The sequence below is a fragment of the Pomacea canaliculata genome, linkage group LG13 (genome assembly GCF_003073045.1).
Source record: "Pomacea canaliculata isolate SZHN2017 linkage group LG13, ASM307304v1, whole genome shotgun sequence".
In the NCBI taxonomy this organism is placed as follows: domain Eukaryota; kingdom Metazoa; phylum Mollusca; class Gastropoda; order Architaenioglossa; family Ampullariidae; genus Pomacea; species Pomacea canaliculata.
The window spans coordinates 16,891,177-16,913,417 of record NC_037602.1 but is presented as its reverse complement, the minus strand read 5'-3'; the positions used below and the strand labels follow the sequence as shown (position 1 = coordinate 16,913,417).

Sequence of the window (22,241 nt, the reverse complement as noted above, 5' to 3'; positions counted from 1 at the left end):
GCTTCTCTGTGCCTTTCTTCTTCAACCACTGCAAAGCTACAGCTGTTGTAGAAGTATGTAATGATTCTGTCAAAAAATCTCCTTTTATCCTCACAGGTAACACTTTCATTTGTTCTGGTATGGAGGAACAGATCAAATAGTGGAAATGGAGTAAAAAAGTATGTTAATAAAGTTGTACCTGCAGTCATTAAATTTCATTCTATTGTTACAGTTGTATGCAGACATTTAAAATTTAAAATGATAAAATGTGTATATATGTGTTTTAAGCCATTTAAAAGGATGGAATTATGATGGAGCAGCATGACAGGAAAATGGGTGAAATGGATGCAGATTGAACAAATTTTGCATCTCCCTATAGTGATGGCATCATGTACTGTTATGGACAAACTTGTTTTCTGTTACTTTGATGTGTTTAAGTGCAAAGAAACATAATTGGTTTTTTGAAATTTAGTATTATTTATAGCAAGTGTTTTGCAACAGTGATCTTTATTGGCATTTTGAAATTCTATACACAAATGTTAGGCAGAGTGCAACTGTTGACAGTTTTTAAATACGAAATGCTGTAGCTGCCAAGTGAAATGTATGTTTTCTGTGGATATACCGTTGACTGCACTATGGCAATTACATTATCATGCAATGATTTATGAATCACTGAACTGCACTTGCGTGGCGCAGTCATCTAACACGATCTTTTGTCTGTCAAAACTACTGGGTGGGACCACGAACTTAATTGTATTACACATGGGGGACACTTAAAAGTAGCCCGCTGCCCCACGCTCGGATCAGAAGCAAAAATTGTACACTTATTTTTTGTTTGGATTATACATGCTTGAGTCCCATGAATACGTATTAAGTTAAGACTTAAATACTAAGGTTTCTTTAAATATATGATTACAAGACAAAAATTGCTCCATTATGAGTATGCCGAGTAAATACGGCCGTTAAAACACCGCTTTAATTACATGTATACCAATTATCAAAACTCCATTAAGTTGTGCAGCTGCCGGCCCATTGCGCATTTTCAAACAGCTGCCGAGCGACGAACGACCAACGTTATGATGTTCAACGCCAACCTGGCAACGAGGGTGGGAGGGACAAAGAAAATTTAAATAACACATCAACCTCGAACTGGGTCGACTGCCATTTTCAAAACAGGCGTCCCCGTTCTGCGCAGGCGCGCTGACTTGACCCCACAGAGGTCGCGGTTATGAGTCTCGTTATCATGTGTACACATGCGAGAGCGCGACAGCCACAATGCCGTCTTAATCATAATTTGAGCTCTCTTATGGAATCCACCAATCTGTGTATGGTTTACTGATCTCGCCTCAAGCAGACTAGCTTAGGAAGGTAAGTATTTTTGTTTGTTTTATATTGAGTCAGTTTGTAAATGGCATATTGTCAGCGAAGCTGTGAATCCCGGAAAAGGCGTTGGGGTGTCGTGTACGGCGGGGGCCTGTGTTTATGTTCGGGCTGTGTGCGACGCAGACGACAGTCTGAAAGCGAATTTGGACAGTCAGTCAGATAGCTGCGTCAAATCTGCACTAGCATTTATTTTCAACCAAGCTTCTGTTCTAGAGTACCAGAGATTTGGGTGATTTAAACAAAGATTGTGCATTCTGCCATTGCTAGGGAACGATATGTTATTTTCTGCAGTCTGTTCGACGATGTTGACAATACTATTGTGATAACTGTCGAGTGGACAGAACTAGGCACCCAGACTCGCAGGCCAAAGTTTAGTAGTTTTTTTGTTTTTACACTCCTTTCATGATGCCGTTTTTATGCACAAAGGGTTTGCATTGACCTGTACAGTCAGCCTGTAACAGGAAATTTTCCCACCTCTCTGTGTACACGAGACTGGAACTTCCTAGCCATTCTCTGCCTCTTAGCTTTCTCTTTTGTCTTTCTACTCTCCTCTCTTTGTGTGTGTGCATGCAAATATACCTTATCTGCATGAAAGCTGCGAAAATATAATCATTACTGTCTAAAAAGAAGGGGCTTGTAAACAGTCAATTTTAAATGACCACCCTTTATTCTCCCGCTCTTGTCTTCCACTCCCAGATATATTTCTCCGTATGATTTTGGCGTAAATTGCATCCTTAGCGTATTAGTGCGCTTTGAAAGTAAAAATGTTCGTTTTGTCGAGTCACAAAATGTGTTCTCATTAGTAGTCATTTAGATTTACTTCTGGTATTTAAAGGTGGGGGTTGGGTGGGGAATTGTACAGATTTATATAAGTCACTGAACTTATTCATGGCGAAGAAATGCACGATTTGCTGCTATTGCACGTGGCGCCGTGGTCTAACAGGATCTTTGGTCTGATAAAAGTGCAGGGTGAGCCACATAAAACTAGCCCGCCTCTGGTCCGAGCGTAGCGGAGCGGGCAACTTTTAAGTGGCCCACCCTATATTTTCTGGGCTGAGAATACTCATTATCATACTTGGTAATTAGGTCTGTACTCACATCGGAACACTTTTAAAAAAAAAAAAAAAACAGTGACTGCTGTTGAGCAACACGTATTCACTGCAAGACAAATGCGAGTGTGCCACTAGGCAACGTAAACGTAGGTCGGTTTCGTAGGAGTGAAGTTTTCTTGCGTGGGTTTGACCTAGCACCACTCGCAGTTCGCGTGTGCTTGCTACTTAGTGCTTCACTAAATATAGTAAGAACGTTGGCAGGAATAATCCGCGCTTGGTCACAGTGTCATAACTGGGCGCTCATTTTATTGTGCGAGAAGGGTGAGGCTTTTATCGCGGAGGCCGACATTAAAAAAAAAAAAAAAAGGTGTGGTGAACGGCTACCTTCTCCAGACTTGCGACTTTTAAAGGCTGTCTACATCTTAAAAAGCAGCCAGAATGACAATGGTTGGGAATGTAGCAATGTGACATTAAAAAGGGTTGGGATGATACTGTCCCATGAACACCACGCCGTAACGAAACTACACTGTTCCATCCCTGCACGAAAGAAGACAAAAATACAGGTTGACACCATCTCAGCGTCAGTTATTCTTTCGTTATGCAGCGTGTAATTCCAAGGATTAAACTCTTTCTTTATGAAGTAATACTTATCGGTCATGCTTTTGAGCGAAGGAAACGCATATATTATTTCTGTATTCACAAAGCAAACAATCTCTGACAAGAGTGAGAGATGGAAAGAATAGGTGGATAATCCGAGTCCAGAAGTTTTTGTTAAATGCCAACCCGAGTGTCAAGTTTTTTTTTTCAGGTTATGTTCATCGGACGATAGTTCTCAAAATCTGAACAAATCTCTACTGGAGGTGCCAGACTTTGTCGAAGGTCGAATCCTCACCTAGGTTTTGGAAAGAGAACCTCATTCTAGGAACGTCATAAAAATGCCAATTCCCTGTGGCAACACTTCGTTGGGATGAGCTCGAAATTCATGTTTGGATGGTGTCAAAACTTAAACAGAGCTCAATTCAAGCATTTTTTTTTTTAAAGTCACAACGCGTAGTTTGTCACAAACTGAAAGAACGATCGGCTTTATTTCAGCAACAGAGCTGAAAGTTATGTTTGACTCAGGGTGGCCTTTAACAATCTTGAGCTCGCCCGCTGGTGTAGGTCAAAGGGGCATGAGGAATAAGACCTGCTTCTGACTAAACGCCCCAGCAGGCACATTCTGTGCAAGCGGGTGAAAGCTCTTTGTATTTTGATGTAATTATGGGTATTTGTGAGATCGATAGCATTGGAATGTGGCTCGTCATTGTGCACATAAAAGAAGCCTTACAAGCTTCAATTGTTCGTTTGTTTTGTTTTTGTGTGCTGAACACGGACATGACGGTGGAGATGAAAGATCGGGTTGCCGCACATACCTTTTGACATTGACGCTGTCACAGTTGACTCGCCTCTGCTACTAGTAAAAAATATTGTTTAAAATTAACTTTAAAAAGGACTTTGTGAAGTGGGTGTACAGAGTGAGTGTTTTGTATATTCTGTCTCTTGATCCGCTCCGTCTTGTACCCACCTTTCTGCAGTGTAGGTCTATACTCTATACAGATCTCTGATTAGAAATTGTTTGTTAAATACTCGCTGGATTCAAGAAATCAGGACGTGTCGACATTTATTGTTCAACGAGAGGTACTCTTCACAGTTCACAAACGGATTTCAAGCACACCTTGAAAATAGCATAGTTAAAATAGATTGTATGAGTCGGTGTAATTTTGAAGCTTTGTCTCACGTTCACTCGCATTCTCACTGCCGTAGTCAGAAGACATGATAAATAAGAAAACACTTATGATATGATCCGAATATTTCATCTCTCTGCAAACAAAAGGAGCAGAATAAATGTTAACGGTTGCGCCAAACGGTATTTAGGACACTGAAACCTAGTTATATTCTTCTTGATCCTAGTCGCTCCCAGTTGAGTATAGGGCCGCAACTACACCCCGCCATCGGACACGGTTCTGTGCGTCCCTTTCCAGTTGTTTATTCGGCTTCTTACATCTCCATCTTTGCTGACTATGCTGCCAAGGTAAGTGAAACGGTCTGACTCTGTAATACATTCCCCATGTTGTTGGAGTGGGGCTTCTTGCTTGTTGTTGACCCGAATTACCTCCGTCTTCTTGATGTTAATGGTCAGGCCAGTCATCGCTGCTTCTTCTGCGAGCCGAGTGAGCTTTGTCTGTGCGTGTTGCTTGTGGGACCACAGGCTGATGCCATCCGCAAAGTCGAGATCCTCAAGTTGCCTGACGAAGGTCCACTGAACCCCCGTGTTGCTATTAGAGGTTGTTCTTTTCATGATCCAGTCTATGACGATCAGGAAGATTGTCGGCGAGAGCACGCAACCTTCCCTCACTCCAGTCCTCACTGCGAAAGGGTCAGTCAGCTTTCCGTCGTGGATCACCTGGCATGTCGAGTTCTCATACAAGCTGCTGGATGATGGCAATGAGCTTTGGTGGAAATCCGTAGTGCTGCATCAGCTTCCAGATGGTTTCCCTGTCTATGGAGTCAAAAGCCTTCTCAAAATCCACAAAAGTTATGTATAGTGGCGACTGCCATTAGATGGACTGTTCAATAATATTTCATAGTGTTACTTTAGCGACATGGTCTATGCATGATCTACCCAGCCAAAAGCCTGCCTGTCCTGGTTCAGTCTCTTGTCTAGGGCACTCTTTAGTCTGTCCAGGTTGATTCTGGTCAGCACCTTACTAGGAATGGACAACAGCGTAATCCCACGCCAATTGCTGCACTGTGTCAGGTCGCCTTTTTTTTTTGGGTAGCTTTACTAGATACTAATCATATTAAAGTATAAAAAATTACCAAGAATGCATTTCATAACTCTCACACGGGCACTAGCTCACGAGCATACCTTTTTGCCCAGTCACTATATTTTATTCCACAGACAGCCATCTGATTATATTTGTGACGCCGCATAGAAAACAAATATTCCGTTTATTGATTAGCATAGAGGATAGGTCACACTCGCGAAAACATTTCCCGGGATGCAAAGTTCTCCAGCGTAGCATGACAGAAAGTTCTGACACAAGCGGCTGGCAGGGTGAGACACGTCCAGCACATCCACAACTCTTTCACGCTGACTGATTTCGCTGGAGAAAGAGAGGAAGGGTGATAGATTTATCTGCGATTCACACCCACAAACCCCATAATTTTCGATTCTCCCCCTCCCGTACAAAGAAATTTCGGATGGTGTCTAACTAAATGATGTAAACAGAAAAAAAGTTGCTCGTCAATGACATGTCCTGTTGTGGGTACCAACAACAAACAAGTTAAACCTGTGGTGGTCGTGATGGTGGCGGATGTTAAGGAAATTAGATGAGATCATTTCAAACGCGCTGCTTGTACAACTGGAAGATGTAAACATCCTTTCTCGACAACACATATGAGTGATGTTCATTTTCTTCCTTCGCACACTGTGTTCTTCCACCTACACTTCCTCAAAATGAATAGGGGACAGAAGCTCCCGCCGATCGAAATGCATGTGTGGCGATGGTGGTTTGGATACTTTATGTCTAGTTGACACATTGAAACAGTGTTTAGACCATTTCGATTGCTATTTCCCAAATTTGTTGCAGCGAATGTTGATTTTGTCGATAGTAATGACAGCGAAATTGGTATATTTTCTACCAGTATTAAATTTATTGCTCAAACTCTCAAGCAATTAAAATGAGAGCTTGAATGAGCATGCCATCGTGACTGTCTGAACAGTGTTCACCCCTTGTTTGTGTTTTTTTTGTGTGTACGAGGAACTAGATGGACGGAGTTAGGGTTAGGATTTTATAGCGGTGGGTTAGGGTAATTAGATATTCCGGGAGGAAGTATATTAACCATTGATGTGCCTCTAGCATTATTGCTTGTATCAGTGCGGATGAACCTATGAACCTATTGAACCTAACCAGGACTGACTGCTACTGCCTACTATTTTGCCACCGACAGGTAACCTTCATAACATAAGCCGTTTTCATCGTTTGGTTACCAGTTTTGCTTGATTTTAAAGGCGTAGTATGCGTTTTTGTTTGGGAAAAATTAGTCCACCCCCACTCCTCGTACATTTCCCTCCCCCACATCTGACAGCTCTGTCAGTTTAACTCGTTACGTCTCGTACTCTTGTCTCCAGTCCGAGTCAAAACGTGAGACTCCATGACGACTCTCTCGCCACACCTTGCCGGCTTTTCCTGACATATCGCGGCCGCCAAGTCTCCTCGTTCAGCAAACATCGGACATTGCACCTTTTAGCTTCCGGGCGTGGTCGATGAAAGGGCTCGGTGCATTAAAGTGCTGTTAGGCTTTGCATTGTGGAAAGACTATACTTTTCATTTGTCAGACATGTGCCTTGATGATAGGTGTATGTCATCATGAGCACCAACCTTAAATAGTATCGCATCGAGTGGGACTACTAAATATCCTTGCTGGTAAGTTGTCTTTTCCTGCGTTTATTAGTCCCGCGGGTCAGGCAAGATTGATTCTCGACAGTAAACTCATTTTACGAGGCCATAACGGTGCGCTTAGTCACATGAAACCCCGCTAACTGCAGTGTTACTGCCCCTCCAGTGATCTTTTCTATATCTGCATTAAACTACATCGTTTCCTCCCTCAGTAAGCGCGCATGACCTAGACATAACAATGATTTAATTTGAAACTGAAGCTAAGATAATCCGTGGTACTTATAATAATGATTATGCGGCTACGAGGCAATAAAATAATCTTAAGTTTATTACGATAATAGCTTTGTGGAGGCAGACGACGTTACTGATGATCTTGATGTACTGGTCAACCTTTGGACGAGATGACATTTTCTTTTGCGTTCATTTTTAGTGCAATAAATCGTAGGCGTAGTTACATATGCACGCGCACGTATATATGCATGTGTGTGTGGTGTTGGTGTGTGTCGGGCGTGTTCACTTGTGCACCTGTTACATGGCTTTATTTTCTGTTGATGTTGCCATTCAAAGGCGTGGTTATTTGCTTTGTCCTGGATTTTTCCTGTGTACCAGATCTCCATTTGTCAGTTTTTTTCCCCTAACCTATCTGATGCACTGTATTGCTCACCTGTCAGCTTACAAGCAAAGCTTCGGTGCGAAACGATGCAGAAACAGGTAACTGCATGGTCCCTTCCCTTGAAAAAGGAGAGGAGGAGCAACCGGATCATCTTCTATGATGGCGACGTACGAGGAGCTTATTAGGCGTACTAACCAAGCATTATACAAAGATTATTGGGCCTTTTGGCTTTATTGGTCATCGGTCTCTACAGCTACAAAGACGAGACTGATGGTTCTTTATTGTCTTTGATCTCTATTTCTGTCTGTCTGTCTTTCTTTGCGTGTGTGTGGGAGGAGGTGGTGATGATGGGTCTCTCTCTTACACACACATGTCTAGTCCTTACTATACTATTTAGTCTCTAATCATGCTACAAACGACACTCCCCATGTTGACATCAGCTGCACAATATGGCGCCAGTCGACCCACCCAGGAGTGCGAATCATAGGTTAAAAGCAGTTTATTGTCACAAGAGGCGACAGGACTTTGAGGAAGGGGGAAGCGCGTACACCTGCTCAGGACTGGTTCATGCCCACTGAGAACACGGGCTCAGGGTGGATCATGAGGATGGAGGGAGTAGGAGACAAGTGGATTTATCTGGCCAGAACAATGGCTTGCTCTGACGCTTACAACGGCTGACGTCAGGTGTAGATTGATGGCAGCCGAGCGGCAGCTTGTGGGAGGACATTTGCACGGGTTTACAGGGGAGACTTTTCGATCGATGTCCTCGACGATGTGTTTGGACGTTTTCGGGAATTTTTATTTCTTTTGTTTATTTTTTTTATCGTTTTTATTCATTAAATCATTTATTGCTGGTATTGGTGATATTTTAAAGGACCAGTGGGAGATGGGGTTTCATGCCGATGATAGTAACATTTGCCTAGTATTGTGCTCTGTCTGTTTCAAGTATTTGTATACTCGCATGCACTATTCCAATCATAGAAATCGACTGGTCGATGAAGAGACATAGAAAAGCAGAAAGAATTAGAATGGAAAAGCAAAGAACAGCTCACGAAGGTGTCGCTTTTTCAATTCTGCAATGTTGATCGGTCCAATGTTACATACAAACATTCGCGTGGCGGTATTTCCACTTTGATGTAACAAGTTTTCAGCAACGCTTCCAAATCACCAGGCACATCAGATTTATTGAATCTCATTTCAGTTCGCGAGCGATATAAAAGTGCCAGTCTCTTTCTGCGCGGAAAATATCTGGCTTTCTTCTGCTCCTGACTTTTGTCGCTGGTGCACTATAGCTGACACTGCTGCTTTCGACAAACCTTTTGAAGTGAAGCATTCAAGGCGTTGTCGAGACATTACGGTGTCCAGTGACATACGTGTCTTTTTTTTTTGTGTGGACTGCACAATATGATAGATGTTTGAAAAAGTTTTCTGGTATTTGAAAGGCTCACGTAGCCCGCATGTGAGCAAAGGGCGAGAGTTGTATGCAGCGTTTGCTATGACAGGCACAGTTTGTGAAGCTGCTTCATATGGGAATCAAGCGTCAGGTTAAGAATTCATTATTGAAGAAAGGAAATTTTCAGATGATATTCTTTTAAAAGAGTAAATTCCAGGTATCCGTTTTGTTGATGAGGGCCATAACGATACTGCCTTCAGCTGTTACCTTGTTTTACTATGGGTTGTGCCCTTTTTACAGTTTGCAGCGATCGAAGCATAGGGCAAACCCCTTTTTTGAAAGGCGATGTGACTGCGTGGAGATGGTGCTCGTCGTGTCATACTTAGTCACATGAATAATGACATGCACGTGTAACGCGCGTGACGAGGCTGCCTGGGATTGCTCTGCTTGGGAAACCAAACAGACCAGTTCCAGCTGTCGCGCTTTGTTATGCATAGCAGTTTTTGTTTTGAAAAAACGGCTGATGCTTTTTATTGATTGGGCAGTGTATTTTTCAGTTTGAAATGCATTGAGTATATTTATTGAAAATATTCAAATACTGTGTGACTTAGAAGCAAAATTCATGTGCATGGGTTGAAATTGTAATCTTTTATTTTTGAACAGTATATTCAGCTGCCAATATTTGTAAATCGACGTTTGGAAATAGTTACATACTAGCCTTTAGTTACATACATGATAAAGGGTAGTCACCGTAGATCATTTATGTGGTATTTTACAGGCTGTAACACAACTCTCAGACCGTCCACTGGGCCGTAAGGCATGACGCGGAGGTAACTCTACTCCAAGGTTAGCAGAGGGCCGGAAGCGTTACGCAGTCTTGAACAGGCGCATCCGGTTCTCATTTTTATTACCGGATCTCTAGCCACTGAGAACGATGCCGGGACCCATTGTGTAGCTCGCTCCGAAGCTCCATTGCTCGCTAGACATGGGTATATCGGACGGTTCCCACATCCCAGCGCAACGCGGTTCGGGGACAAGCGAAAACGGAGAGGCAAACAGTTGCAATAAGACAAAGTAGCACAAAAAATAATAAAATATTTACATTTTGTTTTAATATTTACATCGTGTGATCATTTGCGAAAACTTATTGACAAGCTAAGTTGATATATGCTCATTGTAACTCTATTTTTAGAATAATGTATTTCATTTTTGTCCGACCATTGAAGTAAATGTGAACATTTTTTCAATCCTTTTTATCTTTGGTTATTTTATCTTAAGTTATAACTCAGTCTTCTTTTTTTTAAATTCAAATATTTTTCGCTTTTCTCTGAACCTCGTTTCGTTGGGATGTGGAAACCGTCTCGAAAATACCCATGTGCTTTTTATTATTTATCATTTAACCCTTTCATAGTCCCCATTCCCTCTTCACACTGGAGGCCAGAGAGTTCTTTAAAAATCGCCGTGGCTGTTTCGGTTCAGTTGACAGCAAATGTTATGAAAACGAACCACTTCTTGGAAGTATTCTGCTGGTGTGCTTTTCAAATGCAACCTATAAATGTTATCGCAGTAAATGTTTAACGTTAGGAACAGCAATGATTTCCCGGGGGCGGGGGCTGCGTTCGTTTCATGCGCAAGTTATTATGACGGGATAGATAACAAATAGGTTAACGACCCGCGTCATGCTTCGCCGCCGTGACAGCCACTAGGTCACGTGATGGTGTGTGTGTGTTTTCATCCTTCGTGCACTAACCACACGAAGACACCCACGGGCGACGTAATAACACTGGCAGGCGATAAGACCGAAGATGTTGATACCTGCATTCGAGTGAAGTGAAATGCAGCGAACTATTTTCCTCGTGCTGACGTCGACGTTCGTTATTTTTTTTTTCTTTTCTTATTATCGATAATTATTCCGCGTCGCCGCCGCGTCGCAACGGGGAGTTTCAACTCGGCAGGTGTGATCAAACGTTGAATGGAATACATCAAATAGCACTGGAGAAAAGTGTATTTTCATGTGCGCATATAAAATAGGGCGTAATTATATATATAACCGTTGGCATGGCAGAACTGGATTTTAGAATGCAGTATTCGGTTATGTCATGTTCATTAAGATAAGGGGGAAGGGTAGAGGGAAAAGAGGAAGAGGATGAGAAACGAAGTGAGAGAGTGAAGCGGGGAATGAGAGACATAGTGTGTATGAGAGATGATACTTGAGGGTTCCATGTGAGCTGCAACAGAGGCGTGAGAAATTTACGGTCACTCTTATATATTAAATCACACCTGAGGTTCATGATCACACTTGTGATGAGGAAAAAAAATAAAGCGGGCTAGTTATTCTGTTATGTGGAAGAGAGATAGTGCCTCGAGATCTTTGAACTGTTATAAAATAGTATCAGAAGCTGTCTTCATCTGTTATAAAACTGTTTAGTACTCGGTCCCTATGCTAGATACAAGACCGTCTTTAAAAAGCTTTTGTTCTTTGTTAAATGAAGGGTTTGGTTGGTGGGAGGAAGGGAGATCTTGCCGCTTCACGAAGAGCCCAGGGTTCGAAGTTAATATGTGGCAGATAATGAGTAATATCACAACCTTAACGGGAGAATCTGTATTAAAGGACTTCACTGAGTTATTGACTGACAGGTCTTTGACTGACAGGAGTTCATGTAATGCATTTCTTGCCTGTGGTAGTTTCGCTCTATTGGATATTGTTGATGAAAAGAGCATGGGTTGAAACTGGTTGGTTTGACCCCTCGATATATTATCACAAAGCTGGAATGCTTCTTTACATTGGAATTCGTGTTCGTTTAGCTGAGGTGTTTTGAACGGTGTTAACCCTTATATACCTTTGTTATCTCCTGTACATTCAGTTGAGGTGTTTTGAACAATGTTAACCTTCATACACCCGTGTTATCTTCTTGTTCCTAATCGCCCCCAGGGGAGCATAGGGCCGCAAACTATGTTATCTACTGCACATTTATGAATTTTATCATAAGAAAATCTGAGAGAAAGAAGACACCAAGAATGAGTGATAGGTTAGAAAACAAAAAAGATTTAAAAAAGACACCTTTCCTGATTTCAAATCCAGACGACTTAATTCATAGGCACCTGCAGGTGATAGCAGAAGATCGAAGCACAGCAGGTAATCGAAGGGTGAGTGGATTTCACCGTCTGACCCGCCATTGTCCGTGCGCAGTTGCTTGGTGCCTGCACCAGACTTCCCCACCCACCATCCAGAACATAGGAAAACTCAGCGAGGGGGCCCAGCACAGAAGCCTTCTTTCCAGCGCTGGTTTCAAGAGCAAAACCAACAACCGACTCTCACGCCATTGTGGCTTTAGGTTGATTTTAATCAAGGTATTGCTTGTAATACGTCGCCTGCAAGTCACTCTGAGGGGAAAAAAGAACGAACAATCGAGCCTATAGCTCAGTCGTGTGTGCATGTAGGGAGGGTGGGGAAGGTGCGTGGCGGTGGAAGCGCGAGGACAGATGAGAAGGGGGACCCTACTGAGGCAGAGACCCGTTGGCACGCGTCTGTAACCCTTTCCCTCTATTGCCTCGTCTCGAAAGGAACATTTGATGCGGCAGTTCAATAAACACGCCCAGGATTAAAGTGAAAGGTATAAATTTCCGCTGATACCGAACAACATAGGCTCGCAGTCGAGAAAAGCAAACCGATAATCTGTCCCGAATCTGGGGGTAGGGGTGGAGAGGTGGAGTTGTTCGGTAGGGGTGGGTAAAGAAGAACAGAAGGTTAGTAATGTGACCCATTTTCCTCGCCTGTTATTCGAGACCTGCTTGTTGTGGTGACACGCCGAGAACGATCTCTGCTTTGAGCCCACGCAAGAAAAGGGAAATGGTGACAGCTGTTCTGTTTTTACGAGATGAGTGCAGCTCAGTAGTATGATCCTTACCTCTGTCGTCGACATAAGTGGACCTTTGCTCGTGAGTAATGGTGTTGGTGCCTGACGATCGATGTGTGTAGGTTAGCCTGGTGCGCGGACAGGGGGATGAGTAGAGGGAGAGAAAGGCACCACAGTTGTAGCCCTTGAATCGGAAAAAAGAGAATTTCATAACAGGGCAAACCACAGAGATTATAAAAGTTTTTATAATCTCCGTGAGGCGAATGGTTTCATGACGCCTTGTCATGAATGGCTGCTCATTGCTGATATATCTGTGCTGTGAAAGATGAGAGAAAGGGAGGGTAGAGAGAGAGAGGAGAAGGAAGGTAATGGAATGAGTACAAACTAAGACAGAACGAGAGACAAGGATAACAAGACTAAGTTTGAAGCTCGGACAGGAGTAGCACATAATAATGAAAAAAAAAGAGTTGAAAGATTAACATGGAAAGATAAAGTTGAGAGGGTAAAGACACGAGAGGAAAAATAGGAAGAGGTGAAAGAACGAGAATGAAGAAGTAAGTCAGAGGTGGAGAGGGAAGGGTCGATGACCAGAGGGCGGTTCGACTGCGTGACCAAACCATCTCCTGGGTTTTCTTGGTTGCTGTAAATGTGACCCTCCCCTCCGCTCCTTATAGGTTACTTTTGTTGTCCTTTACCCGAGCATTGTTCTGACGATATACCTGTCTGTGTCACGGGTCAGTTTAGTTGTTAAAATTTTTGAAATCCGAGATTCAAGGATTAAGAAGGGCTTTGGAGCGGAAGAGAGGGGGCCGTCACGCCACGATGCCGTTCTGCGCTCGCAATAATGTTTCGTATTGCGAGCACACAACTGCGCATGTGCATCAGACCCTGCATAGGACGATGGGATATCACGTGCTCGCGTCTGGTCCCTCTAACACGCTGTTGCCTGCTGGAATGTCGCACTAGTATCAACAAAGGGGAGTGAGGGAGAGAAGCAAGGCAAAGTGTGAAGAGGACTCCCTTTTCATTCCTACGCACGTGAAATAAATAAAAACAGAAGTCACAGACAACAGGGTGATAAACTCTAGGTGGGCAGCAGGTAGGTAAGCGTAACCTTTGCTGGTCTGTGATATGCCTTCACATCATCGGTTGGTGCTTTGGATCCACCATCGTTTAACAATAGTCTATGTCTCTTCCGGTCTTTCTATTTTCATTGAAGTGCCAAAATGCAAATAGTAAATAAGCTTTTGTCATTTGCAATTATTGTTTAGATGTGCGTGTGCATGTTTGTGAGAGAGACCGTGGTCGTTGTGGTGGATGACTAGAGAGAAGTAAGGCATAGTTTAGGAGACTTTGTTGTAATTAATATGAATGTATTTATTGTAGATTCTGGACATCTTCACAGTCAACTTTACCAGTTGCATTTACGACCAGTCCCTAGGACTGGAACCTCAGGACGTGGGAAAAGGGTACAGCGACTCCATCATGGCTACGGCCAAAGCTGCCTACTACGAGCGCGAGCAGGAGGAGATGGCGGAGATGGAGAAATCAAGTAAGTAGTTTAGATTTATCGAGTCACGGACAGCACAATGAAGCACAAAAAAACAACACTTGTCAGCACTCGCACTAAAAAGAAAGAGGAAACCCTGTCGACATACATGCACGCGCACAAAACGATTGTCCGTGAAAACACTTGCGCGCTAATGTACCTACCCACTCCTTGCCTCACGCCCTCTCCCCAAATAAAGAGAGAATAGCGGGATGGCAGATCCGTAGGACGTCAAAGCACGCCGATCTCATACAGATGGTTTGCAAGAACCGGACCAAGAGGTTAAGTAACATACTTGAGGATTGGCCTTTGTGTGGGCATCTCGAGACAGTCTTGGTGCTCGTAGAGAAGCAGAAAGGGATGCAGTAGTTATACAGGCAGATGTAGAGGCAAACTCATCGACAATCATACACAGACGAATGGGAGGCAACAAAAGGAGATTTTTCATTTCTTTATAATAGATATTTGTATTTGATCAGTTCTGCCAATCAATGCCTTCTCCATCATCATCATCATCCATCATCATTATCATCAGTAGTGTTAATGATGACAAACAGAAAGAGGAATTAATGACACATACTGTCAACGAACGACAACTGCCACACGTGCTGGGAACTGTTGAAAGGGTTATTATGCAGGCGGCCTCTACACTCACATAATTACTTCATGATGGAGGGAGCAGGAGTGGGGGTGGGTCGTTGGAGTGTTCCAGTAGACTGGGTTGTTTTCTGGTCTGTCGCGATCACAATAACACGCTGCATGACGCAACCGTAAAACCCAACATACACCGTTTTGCTCACCTGCTACACACGGAAGGTAGAAGCACAGAGTGGAACAGCAAAGAAACTGTTCAGTGCATATTTGTGCCTGTGGCCCAAGCGTATAAAAGTAGATGTTATGCGACCTCACCCCCTGCACTCGCGTCCACCTCAAACATTCCTGTTGTTTTCCCCCCCGCCCACCTCAGCATTTTTATCGTTATACGAAGGTGTACATATTCATCAGTGGTACATATATTGACGATACGCGTAATCTTTATGTCTATACATGCTTCTATGCTATTAAATTGTAGACAACTGGTTTGCATAGATGGAGCAGCTTACAGACTTATTTATTAAGTTGGGAAAATATTAATTTCTAAAAACCTTGGTCGATATGTAGTAATATAACAGTTCATCTAAAAAATAAATGTACTTCTTCACAATTGAATGTTTTTTTTTTATTATAAATTTAATGGATTGAAAAACTAACGGCAAAATAATGGGAAAGGTCACTTTTTCCTAATACAAGTAGATGAAGTACAAAGGATTTCCTCATTCGTGCACATCGTTAAATACACGCAAAGATGATAAATTGTGGTAGGGAAGTTTTATGTTAAATATGTCTAGCCTTTCCTGTAGAAGCAAAACATCAGATTGTATCAAAGCGTTTGTAATCTGTAATCTAATCTGTATTCATTGATAAATTAATCCATTAATAAATTAATAACTAAATGATACTAACTGGTACAAAATGAAAGTAAACGACTAGTCTTATTGCATCTCTAAGATGACTTCAATAACCTTAGGTACAAACGTTAGACTGCTTGTCTGAGTGTGCTTGTGATAACTGTAATAACAGACGCGGAATCACATCGCCACAAAACGAGGCGGGGGTTTTGGAGGGGGGGGATGAGTTGGTCTAAGGGGACAAAACTCTAGTCGAGGCGTAACAGATGCATACGATATTTTTGACCTTTTAGGGGTTACATGATGACGCATCATTGCCCCCAAGTGCAATGCCACATTACCAGATGTGGAGAACCGCTTCGAGAGAGGATTCGCAAGCAAGCCACAGGCTTAAAAATTTGTGCTCCATTTTACTGTAATTAGCACAGCTTGACAACAGGAAACACTGAAGAAGACACTGACAGTGCCGGTCAGAACATAAGCCTTCCTGTGACTACCATCATCAAAATCACCGATTTTGTTCGAAAATGGAATGAAACATTTTTGACTTTAAGGAGATGCAGTATGGCAATAGTACACTAAGCCAATAGACTGTTGTTATATATTTGTAAAGACGCATAAAAGTATGTTTAGGCTGTTAACATGGTAGTGCGTGTATGCGTGTGGCTGGAGAACCTTGCGTGTTACTGACGCTGTTTGAACATAAAGAAGTCTGCATATTTATCTACAAAGTATATTTTTCAGATTCAGGCTGCACGCTAAAGAAGGGAGAACTCTACCAATCTTCCAGTGCCCTGAACAAGCGCAGCATGGTACTGGACGAGGAGACGTTCGAAGAGCAGTTCTTGCGTTGCCACGTGTGCAAGGACCGCTTCAGCACCGCACGCATGCCCAAGCTACTGCCGTGCCACCACTCCTTCTGCGCCGTGTGCATCACGCAGTTGTACGCTATGGAGGCGCAGCAACGCCAGAACTTGGCGCCAGCTTACCGCGCCCTGCCGTCTGCGGTGACCATCCACTGCCCGGCCTGCCGGGCTGGCTTCATTACCACTGACGAGAACCTGGAAAAATTGCCAACGGACCACCGCGTGGTGCAGCTGATGGACTTTGTCAGCCACACGGAGCGCTACACCGTAACATTCTGCTCCAAGCACCATCTGCAACCGCTCAACTTCTTCTGTGAGCCCTGCATCCGGCCCGTGTGTCGCGACTGCACGGTGCTGGACCACAAAGAGACCGACAACCACCTAGTGATGGACCTGGAAGAAGCGCTGGGCAAGTACACTCCCGTGCTGGACGCCGCCATCCGCGAGATGGAGTCTGAGAGCGAGCAACTGGAGGGAAAACGCATCGCCTTGGACACGGCCATCAAAACCGTGGAGCGGTCGAAGGAGGATCTTCTGCACCAGCTCCACGCCTCTTTCAACCGCGTGCGCAACGCCCTTAGTGAGAGGGAGAAGGAGCTGGAGGGGATTGTCATGAGCGGGGTGGACAAAGAAAAGGGCAAGATGCAGGACAAGTCCCGGGAGTTGAGCGAACGGCGTCAGAAGCTGCTGAAGCACGCCAGCACACTGAAGGAAGCTAAAGCAGAGTCCAACGTCGAGGAGATGTTCCGCGTGCACCAGGAGGTGCGCGACTACCGCGCCGGCCCTCCCATTAAAGTGCGGGAGGTGGACGACGGCATCATGACGACCTTCTCTCTCAACGTGCGTGACGAGGCCCTGCTGCTGTCACGCATCGCCAATTTTGGCGACTTCAGCTCGCGGGTCGAGGCCACCTGCCCACGCATCCGAACCGTGCGACCCTTCTCATACAGATCAGCCTCCACTTCCGGTAATTGATACCTGTAAATAAAAGTAGGAAAAGGAGACAAACAGCGGTTGGTATACCAGGAAGTGACATAAAAAAGCAATGCGAGCAGGAAAAGAGTTAAAATCGTTCATTCTTCTACCCACAGGTTAGCTTCGGGTAATTAACTTCCTTTCACCTTTCACCCCAAAAAGGCGCCGAAAAAGGATTGCAAGGTAAATGAGTGATGTCAAAAACAACTCGTGAATAATTTGCTCGCTGACAAGCCTTCATTACTGGTATTAATTAACAAAAAGCAAGAAAATACTTTCCACGAGGTTTTCAAGTTGCAGGGAGTGACATTATGACAGTGTCAGCTCCCGAATACATTCCATGGTGGAGAGTGGATTGGAAAAAGAGGATTAACTTTCCTGGCGTGGATAGTTCAGAATTTGGCATTTGCTTTCACCGTGCCATCTTCAACAAAGGGAGAAAGGGCAGACTGCTCAGGTGACAGTACTATTACTGGAGACATTTGCTGGACACGTAACAGAAGGTCGAGCTTAAATCCGCGTCGCCCTACTGATAACAAGAGGACAAAAGAGCAGAAGCAACTGCTTTCAACTGGGACAGTGTTTGGAAGGAAATTAAATAATGCGCATTTTTTAAAATGGGCATAAGGTGCCCAAACATTAAAACACACCTATAATGACAACTAATGATTTGGTCTGTACACACACTCTGCAGTTTATGTCTCAGTGAAGTGGAGGAGATGATCAGACATTTTAAACTGATTTATTTCCTTCGTAAATTCTGGTTGTGAGTTTTTCTTACATTTATTTCGATATGAAGACAGAGGGTATTGATCATGTTTTTTTTGCAGGAGAACGGGTACATGCAATTGTATTTCTAGGATGATTATGATTTTATGTGATTAGAGTTCCAGAGAAAGTTACTTTTTGAAAAAATCGAAACTTTTTGTATTTCCAGTTTTTTTTACTTTCGATTGTTCTCATTGCGTTTCTTCAAGAAGCAGACTTTTAAAAAGTACGTGAGGATTTAAAAGTTTATTTCGTTACTTTAATCATTTGGTATTGGGGAGTGTGTAGAAAAGTGACTTACTCGCGTACACACGCACACACTTTGGCTTACACGCAGGCATACATGCGTGCACTCAAAATGCTCGAACACACACACACACACTTTACGCTCACGTTGATGTCACATACGCAAGTGTACATACACTCTGTAGTTTGCATTTACGCCCGTACACAACACTCATACACACGTGCACTGAGATACTCGAACACTCACACTAACACTATAAAGCGCGTGCGTACACACAATGCATACTCACGTTAACGTCACATACGCAGGTGCACACAAGTCATCTTTTTATCACTCCATTTCATACGCTTGTCACTCGTTATCCAGATTCTTGAGGCAGAAAGTAAAGAAGGCTAAACTACGCCGGCTTCTATCATTCTCACTTAAGACTGCATCTCTGGCTGTCTTTACATCTCTGGAATCCCCTTTACAATGCAGTCTTGGAAGTGCCGAAAACGTGTGGAGCAAAACCACCTAATAAAATAAAATGCCAAGGATAGAGCGGTACTCTGTAACAGAGTGTGCGACACGTGTACTATGAAGTTCTGTGGAACCGCATCTTGTCCTCTGTGTCCTTAATGCTTTCCGGTGAAGTAGTGCAAGTTTATTTGTTTTGCTGCTTCTTGTGTATAAGAACATTTGCTGATGAGGCAAAGATCTCTACATCCAAGCCTTTCTGGGCATGTGGAACTAGTCATACGCTAGCGCTAAGTCTGCAATTTATGTTGGTGTGTACTTGTCTAGGCCAGGAGAACGATTGTCTACATCTGTCATCAGACCATCCATACGCGCAAATGCGCTTGACCATCATTCGATAAATTTTAAAATTGATCAATTATAAGTCTGTTTGTAGAAACTTAAATTCTTTAACTATATAATTTTAATTGCTGTACATATTATTTTATTCTTGAACCGTTGTACTTTTTTAAAACATAAATCTCAATCGATTAAAGGGAGAATACTTTACCCATGTGGTAGAAAGTATGAGTTGCGTCCCTTAGCCTGAAGGATGAGTCACTTCTCCAGGCTCCCTCTGGCTTTGCTGTCTGCTTGATCAACCAACATACATTAAAAGCCCGTGTGTCCTGATGCTATATTTGTTTATCTCCGACTCTAGCATTTAACTAAAAAGAAAGTTTGGCAGTGGAACGACATGTAGCAGGCGGCAGCATGCGAGTTATTGACTGACGTCAGCAGTGTCGTTTGAAAATCGAGCAACGAGTTTTTAAGTTAAGGGAGAAAATTCCGGCAAACAAAATTTCTTTCATCTTAGCCCAGAATAAAAAAATAAGCACCCTGCCTCTGTTTGCTGCCAGAGGTGGAAGGGTGGAGGTGGAGATGTGAGTGGACAGGCCACAGCACCGAGTGAACAGTCCTTCGCATAAATATGTCTAGCATCTAATTTACTTGAAATATTTTGTTTTGGGTTGTCAGACTACTTTAGTGGGCGAAGAATTCCATATATCTGACATGAAAGAACGGGAACATTGTTGTGTTGGTGTTTTAAAACGCCTGTACAAACTTTATCATTCGCCAGTGTAAAAGAAAACATCGCAGGAGACAGAACTGAACGAAAAGCAACTACTTTAGCATCGCACCTTTTTTATGCGGAAAAATAAATTTTTCTTCTTTGACATTCACTTGAAAAGTTTTTTATCCTTAACCTTCAAAACAATCATTCATCATTAGTATTTTCTTTTGAATGACCTTCGTCTGTTATCTTAATTCTCCTTTGAATGGTCTTCCTCGGGTGCGTCACTTTCTGTCACCAAACCTTTTCCCTAAATGTCACATATCCTCATTGAGACTATAAACATATATTATATTGATACATTTGTTCGTTGTATTTGTTCTTCTATATCATTGTAAGTCATTTTTTTAATGTTGACGAACAATGGGTATTTCACTGTTAAAGTGATGTGTGTTTAGTGCCAAAGTTTGAAACAAAAAATACTGTATATATCAGACGCTAATGGCTTAGAAGTCACAGAATTTTAAATTTTCTTTCTGTTTATTTTACGCACGCAAATTGCAGAGGAACAGGATGAAGCTGTCTGGTAAGATCTCTTTTGTACATCAAGTTCACGAAGAGAGACAATAGTGGCTGTGTAGGAACCCGATTGAAGACTGACTTACAGGAATTAATTGGCAGATTAAGAGATTAAGATTAAGATAGCCGAGTGTTTATAGCGCTTGTGTCCGCACCGAGAGGTTCACCGGTTCGATACCCCTGTGGCGCAGCAAACATTCCCATGTCAACCCCGCTGTCGGGAATGGGTACCTGAATCTATAGAGGGTTGCAGCGAGGCAGAGCAAATGGGCACCATCCTCACATAAAGCTGGCTCCGAGAAAAGTGAGGTCTCTAACTTCAATAACAACTTGAAAAGGTTAGAGGACACATGACAAAATATCAGCTTTCATGTTCAGTTTGCTACATAACGTCTTTCGCGACTTCCATTGTGAACTCTTTGAACTTTTCTGACCCTGGAAGTCAAATCGTTCAGATTTGCCACCCACATCCACTGAACAAATTTTCTTTTCGTGTTTGAAACTCTCTTACATGGTTTATTACCTTGACCCTTATGTCATTTGTGATGTTACTGTTGCTACGTACATCAGAGGCCAAGGAAGAGCAGACGACAGTTCCGGACAATCTCGCTGGCTGCTCATACAGGTTAGCTCCAACACACCTGTCTCGAATCAAGATGTTAGATAACAATGTCCACTACTTCAACCTCCCGATTTTGCAGCAAAGTGTTAGAAGTTGTCTCAGACCCTTGGATGGTTGGTTAGTGATGTGTGCGCGCTAAGCATTTCATTTTTTCCGTTGTTTCATGCGTCATGGAATTCCACAATCATTTGTTTTTATGAAAAAACGTGTTTATTATTTTTTATCTTCAGTTACAAATAAAACATCTCATTACCCTATAACTGTGTCTGTAGAATTGTTTGGGTGGGAATGGGGTAGGACAAGGGAGGCTGGTATGAATGAAGGTTTATCGAAGAACACCATGCATAGTTTTTGCAGCAAATCTCGTCAGAACGCGCTTTTTATCACGTGACGTTGACAAGGACCAGTGTTTGTGTTTGTGCGTGCCGGACCAGACTGTCGATGATATGAAGGAATTTTCAATGTGTTTGTCTTTGCATGTGAGAGTGTGTTTGTGTGCGTGTTGCGTGCACAGCTCCTCGTCTTCGACAAGCCAGACCACCAGCATATCGCTGTGTGTGCAAAGGCGCACCAGAATCCATTCTACAAGTATGGATCCCGAGACACAAAAGGAGGCCTTGAGTGCTGACGTGTCAGCAAGTTTCGCGGCACGTGCAGCAGCAACCACCTGTCTGTCCCCCTGTCCCGTCCCCCCGTCTCTTTGGTGCCCGTGTCTGTTGATCCCCCGTCTCATCCCACAAATATAGTTTAGGCTTATGATTGCTGCGTGCTTTTCGATTGCATTACGAGGAGGACCTGACACAAGCATTATGGACTTGCATAGTTCTGTGGGAGCTGGAGGGGGAGGATGGGGTGTTGGGGAACATGAGGTTGGAGGGTGAGTGAAGAGACCCTGCAGAGAACTGAAAGTAGGATGATGAATGTACTGTTTTGGTTCTCAGGGAGGTCGACAAGGACA

At 43.2% G+C, this 22,241-nt stretch overlaps 1 protein-coding gene across 1 annotated transcript; it reads left to right on the top strand.

Moving 5' to 3' along the window:
* Nucleotides 1–1,019: 1,019 nt before the first annotated feature.
* LOC112553732 (tripartite motif-containing protein 3-like) lies at nucleotides 1,020–17,752 on the top strand. The gene is made up of 3 exons (XM_025221144.1): nucleotides 1,020–1,347; nucleotides 14,106–14,271; nucleotides 16,461–17,752. The coding sequence occupies exons 2-3, from the start codon at nucleotides 14,205–14,207 to the stop codon at nucleotides 17,555–17,557; spliced, it is 1,164 nt and encodes a 387-aa protein (XP_025076929.1). The 5' UTR covers nucleotides 1,020–1,347; nucleotides 14,106–14,204; the 3' UTR covers nucleotides 17,558–17,752.
* The last annotated feature ends 4,489 nt before the right edge of the window (nucleotides 17,753–22,241 follow it).

Coding starts and splice junctions, on each gene's coding strand:
- LOC112553732 (XM_025221144.1), top strand. CDS start 14,205: ATGGCTACGGCCAAAGCTGCCTACTACGAGCGCGAGCAGGAGGAGATG. Junction 14,272..16,460: donor GGCGGAGATGGAGAAATCAA/GTAAGTAGTTTA, acceptor TATATTTTTCAG/ATTCAGGCTGCACGCTAAAG.